The following is a 15,480-nucleotide window of genomic DNA, read 5'->3' on the forward strand; positions in this document are numbered from 1 at the left end:
TGATCCGTCTGCCTTTGGCGCAATCCATTATATTTTACAAACAAAGAGAAAATAATTATTTACATATATTTTTAAAAGAAATATTAGCGTTCTTATAATCTATCAAAATATTTCAATTTTGATTGTCATTTTCAACGAATTGTAAATAACTATTAGGCGATGGAAATCAAGTTGGGGTAAAGTGGGTTTCAAACCTCGGACCTTTGATCCGTGAGTCCGCAACAATAGCCACGGGACCACAACCCGATTATTTTATTTATCGTCATTCTATTTAATACGCTGTTTGTTTATGGTAATTTAGTATTGCCTGTTTATGGTTTGTTTAGTCTACGTTTAAATATAAACCAATAAGGAATATGTCAAATGTCAAAACTACGTAAACAGCGCCCTAAATAGCTAATTTACTCTCGTGACAATAATATTTTGACTGTTTGAGTTTAAAAACTTAATTGTGTACCTATAGTTATGAGGAATTTCAGCCATACGGGAAATTGGATAGAAAAAATCATTTCATTAAAGCATTAAATTGTTCGGCAAAGTTTCTTGAAAATATACGAAAAAAAATATTAAAAATATTTAATTAGAACGCACTACTTTGAACGACGTCACTGGTTTATATGAACCAATCAATGATATGAGAGCTGTGAAGAATATCCGATTTGCTTACCGCAAACGAACCAATCGAGAGAACTGACAGAGAAGAATCTCTAACTTCACACGCGGAGTTATTTCAGACAAACAAAACTTTAAAATATCGTAGCGCTGATAATACGATACATAAAAATAAAAGAATAATTTGCTCAGTTTAATAGTCTATTGAAAATTAAAACCTCATTACGATTTATCGAAATGATAATGTGTTCACTCAATAATTTATATATCAATGAATTGAGTAGTATTATAAGTACGCGAACAGATTTTACAGGTCATGTCTGGTTAAAAGTGAGTATTGTGTTGTTTTTTTTCTATTAAAGAATTAGTATCTTAATTTATTCATTTACCCAAGTATTCAAATATTATCAGTTATTATTTTGTATCTTTATTTTTATCAAACGTATTAAAAAAAAAAAAAAACACTTTAATTGTTGTTTTGGAGATACAAATTATTGTTGTTGATTAATTATGTTTAATTTTTAACATTTTTTTGTTGCATTTATGAGAACCCACTACTTTTAAAAAAAAAAAATCCAAATTTTTATGTAAACCTATTAAAATACATATTTATTATTAAATTTAATCGTTTTTTTCTCTTTTTTCTGCATTTAAAAAAATATTTTAAAACATTTTATTTGGTCGTGTTAAGTTTTTTTTCTTTCTTTCTTCTTAATGCTGTTTTCAAAATTTTCAAAGCATCAAAAACAAAATAAATATATGTTCATCATTTTATATGTGTACAATATAATTAAGACGTTACTCTTTTTTTTTATTTTTTTTATTTATTTACAATTTTAAAAAACCCGTTAGGGTTACATTAGAAATTAAATATTGTCTAGTCATTTTATGTCTCGTCTAGTCTAGTTAGTTCAGTCATCATGTGCTTTTTCAGATTGATTTTAAATTTGTCTCCATTAAAAGTTTTCAAGTAGTAAGGTAGGTCGTTGTAGTGTTTAAGTCCATTATGTAGTATTTTTGACTGTCCTGTGTTTGTCTTTGCTTTTTCAATATGATAGTGTTTTTGTTGTCTGGTGTTATATTTATGTATGTCAGCATTTTTGACTAATATTATGTCGTCGTCTTGTATGTTTCCCAGTGTTATTTTGTGCACAATTTTTAAGGTCTCAATTTTAGTCAAGTTTATTTAAAACTTAATAAAAACTAATGTCTGAGCACCCGATGACAAATTATTATTAAATGTCAACAAATTACAACAGGGACGGAGAATATCTTAGTCTTTTGTCTACAAACATTTGGACAAACTCAAAAATTGTGTTATCAAATAGTTTATCGGAACAAATATGTTTTAATATTTAAGGTTTTTATTCTGATAAGATTTGTAAAAAATATTATGATTTTAAATATTAATTAACTCCTTAAGGACTGTGGTAAATATTCCCATTCCACGCGGTGATGTAACAACGTGTTACCACTAGTAAAAGACGGAATATTCTAAAATTCAGACACTTGAAAAAGAAAAAATGATGGAAACATACTGTTTAATAATTCCTTTCCCATAATTTATGCAAAAAAACAAATAATTATACTGGTTATGGCAAAATAAATTGAAAATGATAAATACGCCGCTCACATTACACGCGCGCGTCCCCCATCACTGTCAGTCGACCGACTGAAGACTTAATCTGTTTTACTCAACACCCGCCAAAGAAAAGCGTATCTGTCTTCCTTGTTATGAGTTATATCTTCTTGCTCTTTTCTACAGATGTGTTGCTGAATTAGCGAACATTCATTCTTCGCGTAGCAATGATAAATTTACTATATAATTAAATCTTTTAGTGTGATATTTTAAAAATATTTTTATATACTCGTACATATTTTTAATTTGTTCATTAGTATGTCTAAAAAAAGTATTATTTAGTCGTGAAAAGATTTTATTGGGCTAATACATTATATTATAGTACGAGCTGTTTATAAATTTCCTGTTATTTTTCCAAATAAAAAAAAAATATATATTTATTAACATCCGGTGTAAAAATGTACATTTGAAGAATCGAAAAAATACGAGTTCATCATTAAAAAAAATATGAGAGATATATCAATCTTGTGTCCTATGTCGACTAGTGTGACATCACAGCCACACAAGAGTTAAAACAAGTGTATTTTACTGAATAAAAAAAATCAGTTTAGTTGGAAAAATTATTTTTTTTAAATAAGTCCGCAAATAAAGAAACATAATTGTTTTAAAATAGAAAGGAATTCAAAGCAAAGGAAGAGAGTAGTGTTTCGTAATACGTAAGAGTCTTTTCGATGATATTTTTATGCATTTTTCGCCTCCAGGTCGAGGACACCGGGTCCGAGGGCGGCGGCGGAGGCGCGGGCGGCGGTGGCGGCGGGCTGCCCTCGCGCCGCCGCCGCCGCGCCCCCCGCCCGCCGCGCTCCGTGGTCAACCCGGATGAGAACTTCTACTTCTACTGGCTGTGGGTCCTCACGGGCTGCGTGCTCTACAACTTGTGGACTCTCATCGTGAGGCAGAGCTTCCCGGAACTGCAGGTAAACAAATCTCATCCACGTTCATTTTTTGATCTAGCCGCCGGGAGCGCAGGACTTATCACCTTGTCTCCCGAGAAAAAATGTCTGTGAAATCCAGAAGAATTGGGACTTATTGTCTCAAATAATGTACAGTTAACTTATGTATATATTATAAATAAATAAATAAAATAAATATGCCTACATAAGCTTCTTTCGTATAATTCCAAATACGCTTGTTCTACACAGGCAACCTCCGGGACTTTCACAGTATGCATTTGTGTATTGTTATACTGCAGAATGTGACTTAGTGACTGGAAGTGCATTTATCTGCATCAGGAATAGAATCAAGTTAGAACTGGGTTATAATAATGTACATTCAACGTATTAATGGAAAACTAGGCAAAGCCAGCGAAACGAAAATGCAAATCAAAATTATTTGCATGACTCAGTTTGCCTTTCCATACGAGTTTATTCATTTATGACAAATCTATGCATCAAGAAAACATTTACTTAAATTAATAAGTAATTTATATTTATTATTCAATAAATAAGATATTATAATCTAATGTTAGTAAATATTTGTATGTAACCACTCAGGTTTCAAGATATACCCGTCTTTTCATTAGGACAATCACTACATCTACATGCAAATACTTAAATTCATTTTTACCTCTACCATCGCCGTGCAGAGTTATAGAAGGATGCAATCATCTCCGTGTCTGAAAATGCACTAAAAACTAGTTTGCAATAAAATGTTGTCTTCTTATACCAAAATAAATTAAAAATTATTGATTCGCCGTTCATGTAACTAGCGTGCACTGCCAATGCGTACCGACTGATTGAACAAATTTAATATTTTTTGTCTCTTTCACACAAACACCGGCCACAAAACAGCGTCTCTGTCTTCTCTGTTATAAGTTCTGTTTTTCTGCTCTTTGTTATTTAGTAAAACAGATTTATTGTGGTATTTGTATCTCTAACATCCGTATGATTATTATTCGCATAAGAAAGATATTTTTTTTGGTTAAATCTGCATGTTTATACAAATTTCACCTTTCTAATTTGATGTGAAAATGTTCATTTGAAGATTACAAACAATGATACTTCATCATTTAAATAATTAAGAGAGATAAATCAAGTCTTGTATTTGTATGTAGACTCGTGTTACATTACAGCCACACAAGAGTTTATTTAATTTAACTTTTAGGCCTGCGCCTCTCACTGTTTGGCAAATTATATAAAAAACTTATTCCAGATTTTGCATTTTTCCTCATGCTCATGAGAAACAATTGACCTCTTTCCATATTTATGCAAATCGATCTTGTCGAACTCCTCGATTTTGTGAAATCTAAAAATTTTCGAAAAAGATGTCGCCATTTTGTGCTTGCTTTCGCGTAAAAATGATTCTCGAACGTGATTTGAATTTCAAAACGTAAAAGTTAAAAACGTGTCGGGAATGGTGTGACGTATTTTGTCGATGACAATCTGTCAGATAATTTTGTATTACGACAATATGGCCGTTGGAAAATCAATCGAAAGTTTTCACTTAGCAATTGAAATTTTGGCATGAAAAAATGGAGGGGTAAAACAAAAAGAAGATGGATTTAATTCTAGGGAAAAAAACTTTGAAATATCGTTCTGGGAATGATTATTTCAGTCAACAATATTTTGTGGGTAAATGTAATCCAAATGTTTGTAGACAGGCTAGATTTCACCTTTTAGGGATTGAAATTCTCAAGATTGAAATTCATTGCCATTGAAAAAGAAATATATTTATTCAAAGGGAATCTGTATGTTAACTCATTTACAGAGCTTACGACCTGTCATTGGCTAGTTTAAATGATTGATTTACACATTGTAAACACACTCTCATTACACATTTTACACCATGACCCAGATTCTAGACTGTCGAATCTGCATTTTACGAAGTTTTCCCTAGAGCAAATACAAAACTTGATAATTTCAAAGTAAATTTTTAGATACTGTAGAATTTACAAACGTGTGTCCTTTGTATTTTTATATGCAAGGTTTGCAGGAGAACGAAAATACGGCTTGATCATTTTTTAAGAAGATGTCACTATAAAATTGCCAATCCGGTGTCTTTCGTATTTCAATATGCGAGGTTTGCAGGAAAAAAAAAAATCATTTGTTTAAAAGCTATCAGATACTGTAGAATTGCCAAACGTTGGTCTTTTCAGAATCAAAATGCGGGGTTTACAGGAGAGTAAATAAAAGGTTTGATCAATTTTTAAGAAGCTATTAGATACTGTAGAATTGACAAACATATATCTTTAGTATTTCAAAATGCGAGGTTTACGGGACAGCGAAAAAAAAGCTAGTTTTTTTTAAGAAGCTATCTGATACTGTAGAATTTCCAAACGAAGAAAAAAGCTATTTGACAGTGTGGAATTTTCAAACGTATGTCTATTGTATTTTAATATGCGAGGTTTGCAGGTGAGCAAAAATAAAGCTTCATTACTTTTTAAGAAGCTATTAGATACTGTAAAGTTACCAATTATCTGTCTTTAGTTTTTCAATAGACACGTAATTATTAGATTATCCTTTTTTTAAACATCATTAAAAACATGATTACATATTGACATACGTGTTTTTTAAATTGGTTGAAAATAATATGTGAACAAATATTAAAATTGAACCAGTAGATGTTAAAGAGAAATGAGTTGATTCTGAGTGAAATTATTAATTCAAAGATTTTTTAGTAAGTTTTTTTTACTTAATTTAGCTAAAAATAATTTTTCATGAAATTAAAATAAAAAAGGCTGCAGATTCGCTGAATAGCAAAGTAACAATATTTAAAATTTATAATTTAGTCGTAATAAAATAAAAAAATAATTATTTGATTGAGCTCCTCTGCTCAGGGCAATTCCAGCACGGGTTGATTTGGTACCCGAGGCAGCTAGTTCCTAATGAAAGCAAAATGAAATTGGTATGGCTGCAGTAATTTATCGGAATTGCTCCTTTCCGGGTCTTGTTGGGGTAGGGCGGTAAGGCAAAAGGCACAGAGAATGTAGCACCCCCGTGTACAGACAAGTACACCTTTAGTGACACCCCGTAAATACCAAGTTCCCAAACGCAGGAAGCTCTACCTTTAGAACAGGGCTGGAATAAATATCAAATTAATCTTGATTTGAAAAAAATATGTGTTTTAAATCTCAAACTGATACATAGATAACTTTACCTTTAACCTTAACTAAGAGCTTAATCAATAAACTACATATATATTATCAAAATTTTGAGTCTCTGCAATTTTCTGTAGATAAGAATTGGATTTGACCCCCTTGGGAGCTATTCATATTAAAATGTTATTCCAGTATAATCCAGTTCTAGTCTACAAAAAATTGGAAACGCTCAAAATATTGTTGATAAAACCAGCTGGTCCTAGAAGAAGTATAAAAATTTAAAATTGTTTTTAGGCGTTGCCTAGTATGTTCCTAGTATGGTAACTTCTGTTCACTGTACTTTTTAATCCTAACGCTCCCATATACCTCCGTTAAAATTTCAACGCTTATCAGTTCATGGCTAACCTCTTCGTTCTAATATTCAAAACACTCCCATAATACCCATCCACAATTCCTCTTTCTTCTCTAACTCACAGAGTGTCCATGCGGCTCGACTGTGGAATCATCTCCCATCCACTATCAAAAATGTTGCCACAGTATATCTGTTTCAATCAGTTCTGAAAAAAACATCTGAATTCTCTTCGTTAATATCTCTTTCTTTCCCTTTTCCTCTCTTTGTTTTCCCATTAAGTAATTGCATTGATTTAAGGTAATTAATATACAAATACAGTAATTTCTATTGTTTTACATCTTTTGCTTTTTTATTGAATATATTTGTAACTTGAATTATAAGAATAAAACTTTTATTTTATTGTTTGGTTAGAAAAAATTGCCATTTTGGCAACAAGCCCGCCAATGCACAATCAACGTTATGTACAAAAAGTTAAATAAATGAATATGTAGGTGAAATAATTCAGTCAAAATGTTTCCCGTATCAAAAAAGGTTAAAGCTCTTTAACTTCACAAAAATAAACGGATAGTAGAATTGAAAGAAAAAAGATGTTTATTCAAACATAGGCAGAATGGTGACTGTTACACAGTGTGTCAAATGGCTTCTTAAATCAAATTGATTAAAAAATCCATACATGACATAAAAATAATTATTGTGACTGTCCACCTTTGGAGAAGGTCTAATTGTTCAAATATTTAGGTGTTATTATTGATAGCAGACTTGACTTGACTGATCATATTGACTACGTCTCTAAGAAAATAAGAAAACTGTGTTATGTTTTCATGTAATTACAAAACGCCATTGACTAAAGGACACTGAAATTAATTAATTTTGGTTTTGTACAGTCCACATGAACATATGGCATAATGAGATGGGGAGGAGCTACCAAAACCAGAACAGAAGCTTTAACGGTGATGCAAAATATGTTTTGAAAATAATGATCCGTTGCCCACTTCTGTATCTTACTTTTCTTCTTTCTGCCAAATAAAATGTATTATGTTTTAAATAGTTGTTCATAATGTCAGACTTTTTCCTGCTAAACATATAGAAAACAAATTAACAAAAAACCCATCAAAACAGATACGTAAAATGTGCTCTAACAAAAAGTTGTGTAACCCTTGCTGTGTGGTTGGCATCTTCATCTACCTTTTTTCAGGTCCTGGGTTTGATTTCTGGATGTAAAGTTTTGTTTCTAAAGGTTGTTTAAATTGACATATTTCATTGTTCCAGGACCGGTAGCTAAAGCGTAAAACTGATAGCATTTCTTTCATGTTACAGATTATTGACATACGCTGCATTTGATTTTCAACTGCAGTACCCTATGCACCACTGGGTATGGACAGGCGAATGATGATAATGATGACAAGTATTATTAACAATTGTTTTGCTTTACAGGCTTTGGCTTCAACCTTCTGGTTCGCGTGCGACTGCTTGACAGACGCCGTATTTGCAGCCGACCTGGCGGTTCAGCTCCGCACTGGGTATTTGGAGCAAGGCCTCATGGTATACGACTCCAAGAAGCTGGCGGGACACTACCTAAATTCCAGAGCCTTCCTGTTAGACCTTGTGTCCCTTACTCCGCTGGACCTTCTGCAGCTGAGGTTCGGAGCCAACCCAATGCTGAGGTTTCCGAGGTTCCTGAAGGTAAATAATATGATATTATGTAAAAAAAACTGAGAGTTTATATTAATGAAAATGCAATCTGGTTTGTTTTAGTAATTTGTAAAAGAACTGATAGTAATATTTAATTTTTATACAATTTATATTTACAAGAAAACTAAGAGTCCATGTTAATGATGACACAAGCCAGTCCGTGATAAGTTTACGTACAAAAATCTAAGAGTTCTCGTTACTGATCATACAACCAACCCCATATTCATGCTCCGTATTATGATTCTAGGTTTATAGAGCCGTGAACTGTTACTACATTGTGGAGTCACGAACCGTCTACCCCAACTTCTGGAGAGTCATTAACCTCATCCATATTCTCCTCATATTGGCGCATTGGTTTGGCTGCTTCTATTTCCTCTTGTCAGAAGCTGAAGGGTTCCAGGTACGTCTCTTTATTTATTTTAGAATTAATAAAATACAATCACGTTTAACTTAATTTTATTTTTCATTTGACAGTAAAGACTGTTATTTTATTTGGTTATGTAATACAGAAATATTATTTATTTAAATAATAAAACATCAATAATTAAGTTTAAATATACATAATTTAAATTGTTTATTTTATTTGAATGTGTAATTTATTAGTGTTCACATGTTTGATAACAAGTAGGTAGTCTCTGTTTGTAATTTAAATATTTATATATTTTAAATATTATTTATCATTGTTTAACCAAACAAATTAATCTCGTATTTTTCATAAATTGTTAACTTGCAATGTTAAATTAGTTAACGGTTTAAAAGCTATTCCCCTGCATTCGAAATTTCCAAAATTAAAAAAAAATTATAAAAAGATTCATACTTATCAGGGATTGGGTTTTTGAGAATAACAATGCCTAATAAGCGTTGATTGTTTTTGTAGTTTGGAAAAGTGAATTAACATATCAGGATCTAAAGGGATACAAGGTCTCCCATGTAGCGAACTCCTTTTAAAAAAAAATATTAATCATCATATTGATTTGATTTTTTTGGTAATCCTACTTCATAATGGCAAATTCCTGCCGAATTTTTTAAATCGAAATTTATATTTTTCCTTGCTTTTCCACCGTGCAAACAGCAAACATCACAATTCGTTCGCTCTGTAGTTTAGTAATATCTACCCTTACGGGAAAACGGCGTGATAGTTTGTTGGTTTGTTCTAGTTGTTGGGTGGTAAAGGAATTTAATATTTTATACGATTGATACCCACCCTTGTTGATAAATGGCCTCGCTACTGAACTACGAGACGGCTGGTGCTGTTTTTTTGCATTAGTTAAAAAATAAATATATTTAGATGATGTTGATCAGGTTCTAATGTGTAATTCAAATTATTTCACATCAACAATCATCTGGTTTGAACTTCAAAACAGCGTACACTACAATGCAGAATTTTCAGCTTGCCAAAATATGTAAAATATTACGCGAGTCATGCCGGTTAGAGCGTTCTTATTATATCTTATTCAATGAGCAAATCCTGTTTATTCTTTATAAAAAGGTAAATGATTTTTTATCTCTTTAAGGGTCTGATAATTATTCGAGTGAATGTGGTTTCCTTGTCTGGAGAAATACTTTGAGAGGGAAGATTTTATTTTCTTGTTTGGTTTTGGAAATAAACCGGTATATTTAAGTTATTTTCAATCCTAAAAAAATATTACGTTTTTAATAAATCTCCCTCAACCATAATTCAAAAATGTATTATTTTATGAGAAAGAAAATAGTTTGATTTATGATAAATCGAATGTTTTTTATAGCATTAAGCTCGTATAAGACAGGTCAGAAAATAGTATAAGATCTTGAAGATTTTAAGATTTACAAGACCATAGAATGTATGTTGTGTCATGTCATCTACAAATCGGGTGAAATCTGTGGTTAAATTTTTGAAAAATCAGTGAACACGTTCTAATTTTCAACAAATATTTTAACTCATAACTGCGCGCGTATCTCACGCCTGTGATACTGTTAACTGTCAACTTGAAATGTCAAAGAGTAATTGTTGTGGCCTGTGTTTATTTATTTTACAGTTTCGTATCTGGAAATTAAAATGTCCACTCACTGACCCGGATCCGTTTGAAAGGTTTTGTGGCCTCTTTTGAGATTTGCACATTGCAAGATCAATTAAAGGTAGTTATGTAGAAAGCAGCCAGCCATTGAAAAGTAAAGCTGAGATAATAGCACCTTTGTGAAAAGAGTGAATAATCAAATCTACACAAGAGTTGGAATTTTTTTGAATTTGACAAATGATATACAATGAATATATAATTTATTTATTTTTTACAAATAAGATTTTAATTTTGTATTTGACCAGTTTTGATGATTTTGAATGTACCTTAAGATTTTTCGAGTGCCGTGGGTGTTTTCTGCAAATTGAGAAATGCCGTTTTTGTGATCGACACTATTTTTAGAAGGTAATTGTTTCCGTTTTTTTTTGTATGAAAGCGGTCTTGCTGTTTTTAGCAGAACATAAATTTGAACTTACTGGACCCGATAACACCAATATTTCTTTTTTTTCAATTGTGGACTCGCCGCTTTCTGAATAAAAACGTTCAATTTTTATCTGAATGAATGTTTTTTTTTTTTTTAAATTATTTGTTTACAAAAGATTTTCTTTTTTTTTTATTCAACATATTAATACAAAATTAGTTAGGATAGTTATTAAACAGTAGTTGAATGTCTACCGGTTTCGAGACGCACCCGTCTCATCGTCAGGATACCAATTAAACCAACATACAAAACCCACTATACACCTTTACCATAATTGTGTTGCACAAGAATACAAAACCAACACGACATGTAATTTAATAAGCACATGCACCGATTAGGAAAAATATGCACTGATTAAATTATTGAAGTTTTATTTTGTTTGAGAATTATTGAAAAAAGTTGAGGGGATGGAGGGAGGGGGTAAGCTTAATAGGTTCAATAGGGTAACCATTACAGTGGAACATCGTATAAAGGACTATATTGGAAGTTTGTTTGATTATTGATCAAAAGAACATAATTTTTTGAAGCTTTCCTAATGTGAAATATTTTCGAATTATTTACTTTTAACTATTTATATATATTCAATAACATTTATTAAAATGTTTGACAACAAAGTTAATGTTTTAAATATTAACAATTGATAAATTTTGTCTGAATAACTTTTTAACAAAGTTTTCCGGGGTTAAAATAAAAATTTACTGAGTTTGAATACATACATATTTTATTATATTGTTGTGATGAAAGTTCTCGATTATTCTATTGTGGTAAACCTAATGACTGTATGTTAAAACGTATAACAAATGGAACATTAAAACATGATTAGTAAATTTATTACAGTGGATTTAAAAATGGGGAATACCTCTTTAAATTAACATATTACAACTGAGAAGAAGTACATTTAAGAGAAGGTTGTAGAGAAGTCTAGGCATCTACAGGGCTTATGACCTGTCAATGGCTGGTTCAAGTGGCACATTACACACTGTGTAACATTCACCGTTTTGCCCATATTTGAATATCTATACTCCTTCAATTCTTTCATCTGTTGATGTTTGTGAAGTTAAAGAGCTGAAACCTTTATTTATGCTGGCGCGATTTATCTAATTGAATTATTTCACCCACATACTTGGCAACGCCTAAAATTGTAATTTTTTCAATTTCTATACTTCTTCATGGACCACGTGGATTTATCAACAAAATTTTGAGTTTGTCCAATTTTTTGTAGACAAGGACTGGATTCAACTCCCTGGGGAGCTGTTTATATTAACATATTACAACAGAGATGAAAAACATTTAAGAGAAGGTAATATCGAAGTCTAGGCATCTCAGGGCTTATGACCTATCAATGGCTGGTTTCAGTGGCCACTTTACACGCTGTGTAACACTCACTATTCTGCCCATATTTGAAAATTTATATTCCTTCAATACTTTCATCTGTTGATGTTTGTGAAGTTAAATGTCGAAAAAAAGTGAAGTTATTTGAAATTTCCATCTTTTTCAAGATTCCAACTAACAATTAAACCTTATTTGAACTGCCGAGTAAAATACATAGTTCCATTTTCAATAGTCCTTTTTTCTTTGCACACACTAAAATTATCTACTTAAAGAATAAGGCAGTGTTACTGCATCTAGTTACTCGTATTTATCACATCCTTAAAAAACGATTAAAAGAATTGGCACATGAAGAAGGATGTGCTTGATTTCTTCAGCTAAATTTCTAGTAAAATACGTTTTGTTTTAGTTTTTTACGCTAAAATATTTCTATGGCGTATTTTTTATTTATTCTATTTTTATTTTATTTGGAATTCAAACAGCTATTACTGAAAAAACAAGTAGAAGTATATAAACAATAACTAGAGTCACTTGAAAAAATCCACTGTAAATCTCATAATACATAATATATAAGAAAAGAATTTACGTAATTGTGTGTGTGTGACGTTTGTATTCATGAATGTGTATATGTGTGAATGAATGAGGAAGAGGGTGCATGTGCGTGTATGAAATAATGAATGAACTATATGTGTGTTTGTATCTATATATAATAATAATGGTTTATTAACAAAAATTACAATTTCTTTTTCTACTACATACATACTTAAGTAATAGATTTTTTAAGATCATGTCAAGCCTGCCTAACTAAGTACAACCTGTTTTGAGGCAGACATTTTTATAAAAAAACATATGTAAGTATGCATTGTATTAGAATGTATGTGTGTGTTATATTGTTCACACGATCGTGTTGTTACGTAAAACTAACTAAATGAGTATACTCGTACTTACGGACAGCATATACCTTTGTGGGATTTTTTTTCTTATTATTTTATCATATTTTTATATACTGGCGGAGTGTGAGTTGGTTCACAATAGCAGGTATATCAAATTTTGTAAATGCCAGAGCGCAAATGGATAACAAGAAAATGGAGTGATTGGACTGTTTTTTTGCAGTTTTTTTCTTATTCCTCTGGATTAAAATCTTCATTTTTTTTGTTACAGTAAATTTATTTTTGTTTATTCTTAATTAAATTTTGCGATGCGTTTTTGTACTAAAAATCAGTTAGCGATCAAACACGTTTTTCTTTTAAGGACAAAGCGGACACTAACATGTGATTAAAATTAGTAATAATTTGTTTTTCCGAATCTTCATATATCTGCAAAAGGGACGGAATTAAATCAGGAGACAAGTATAGGAATTAATTTGCGCTGAGACACATTATCAATAACGACCTAACCATATGCTATGTTACTACTTTCGTATATGTTTAGGTACTTAAAAGAAAATATTTTTCAATAGTTAATATGAAAAATTACTTTTTGCGAAACTGGTTCAGAAATCGACTGTATTAAATAATAAAATATCAGTTTCAGGTTGATCCTTGTTATTCCAAAAGGTCAATTTGTAGATTTAGGAATTACATGTCTTTTATTTCTTTAGTAAATTACAATTAACTTCCTCCAGAAATTTTCACTAACCAACTTGAATGTTTCAAAATTAATTCAAAATATTATGATTTTATTAATTTATTTCCAGGGTGATTGGGTATATCCTCACAGACCAGGTGACTACGCCACTTTGACCAGGAAGTACCTGGGCTCCCTTTACTGGTCAACCCTAACCCTGACCACCATCGGAGATCTTCCTACTCCAGAGACCAACGCAGAGTATGTTAAACCCAATCATTTTCACTAATTTATATCCATTGTATTTCGTTCTTAACCACAGAAAAATAAATTACAAAGTTAACGGGGTATTTTCACAAAGCGGGAATATTTAAAGCAGACTTTTACAATAGCAATGAAAGACGACTAAGTATCCAAATTAAGTTTTTTATTTATCTTTGATGGGCAGATATAAGAGTATTATATGAAACGGCATACAATTTATTCTTCAGGAGAGCAAAAAAACCCTTTTTTGAACCCAATTATTTAGCTAAAGAGCTCATATTTGGTGAAATGGGTTATTATTTACAGATCGTTTTAAACATTCAACATATACTACTTAAATAAAAAAAGATGGGACAGAAATGAATCTAATTATACAACTAGAATTTTTTTTTACTAATTTTATCACCCAATGAATGGTACAAATTACTGTTCTTGTATTAACTGAGACCATCGTGTACTATTTGTGCCACTCAAAATATGACACAAATGCGCATACTTGTTTGAATAAAACCAATGTTTAATAGGCACAAACTATTTATAATATTTTTATATTCCGTTGATGCAGCCATACGCAAAGAACATTTTCTGATATAAATTGAGAAATGAACAAAAATGCAGATAAATTTTAATGTAACATCCATCAAAGATATTTGAGAAACCTGATTTTTTAGTATTTTTTTTTGTCGCTACGGTGAAAAAAATGCTGAATAAACAAACAAATTAGGTTTGTTAATAATTATAATCAATATTTTACAGAGCCAATCAAACTTACGAATGGCTCTTTGTTTGATGTATTAAAGATAACATGTCATGATTTGCCATCTTTCAACAGAACTATCATTGTATATAAAAATAGTTTCCATTCTAAATTTTGGGGTTTAAAAATGAGCACATAGGAAACGGCTCGCAGTTGGTGGCACGACTCATGTTTAGCACCTGCTTCTAACAAAATGCGTACAAGTATGGCGCGGTAAAGTAATACGTGCCGTTAATCCCATAGGGCGCGAAACGTCTTGTTTTCAGGTCATCAAAATGTGCGCATTTCAAATCATTGTTAAAAATTTATCGCGTCGAGTCGCAAGGAAAAAATGATAGCACCGTTACCATCGAAATTTTTTGCTAAATTAAAAATAACGTTTTATTAAAAACCCTGGAAACACCCAACAGCGTTTTTACAATTCACCAAAGAATCCGCGATTTTGCAAAAATAATTTTCAAAATGACAAAAAGTGTACTTTCAGAATCCGAATTCTATTATTTGGATTTGATTTTGTCTGCACTAAAATCGTATTTTTGTATGGTTTTAACAATTTGATTTACCATTATCAGATAACAATTATCGAATATTGCTAATATATGCCATTTAATTTTACTATAACTGCAAGACGTGTTGGGATATTGTGCAGCGCTCTTGAGGTGGTGTTTTCACAAAAATAGCGTTGTTAAACTATTCATTGTAAAAAAAGTATCAAAAACTGTATATTTATATTTCTTAGTGTTGCCATCAAAAACTAGAAT

The 15,480-nt window shown here is 31.2% G+C and overlaps 1 protein-coding gene across 1 annotated transcript in view; it reads left to right on the plus strand.

Annotated features, from left to right (window-relative positions):
• Cngl (Cyclic nucleotide-gated ion channel-like) overlaps positions 1 to 15,480 on the plus strand; it is an 88,060-nt gene that overhangs the window by 35,725 nt on the left and 36,855 nt on the right. Inside the window, exons 5-8 of the mRNA XM_088243308.1 lie at positions 2,953 to 3,165; positions 8,071 to 8,319; positions 8,576 to 8,728; positions 13,829 to 13,959. Of these exons, the coding sequence (XP_088099434.1) occupies positions 2,953 to 3,165; positions 8,071 to 8,319; positions 8,576 to 8,728; positions 13,829 to 13,959 (746 nt within the window). The remainder of the gene's footprint in view (positions 1 to 2,952; positions 3,166 to 8,070; positions 8,320 to 8,575; positions 8,729 to 13,828; positions 13,960 to 15,480) is intronic.

The sequence above is a fragment of the Micrasema longulum genome, unplaced genomic scaffold, assembly GCF_059751315.1.
Source record: "Micrasema longulum isolate JH-2025_06_02 unplaced genomic scaffold, ASM5975131v1 h1tg000201l, whole genome shotgun sequence".
Classification (NCBI taxonomy): Eukaryota; Metazoa; Arthropoda; class Insecta; order Trichoptera; family Brachycentridae; genus Micrasema; species Micrasema longulum.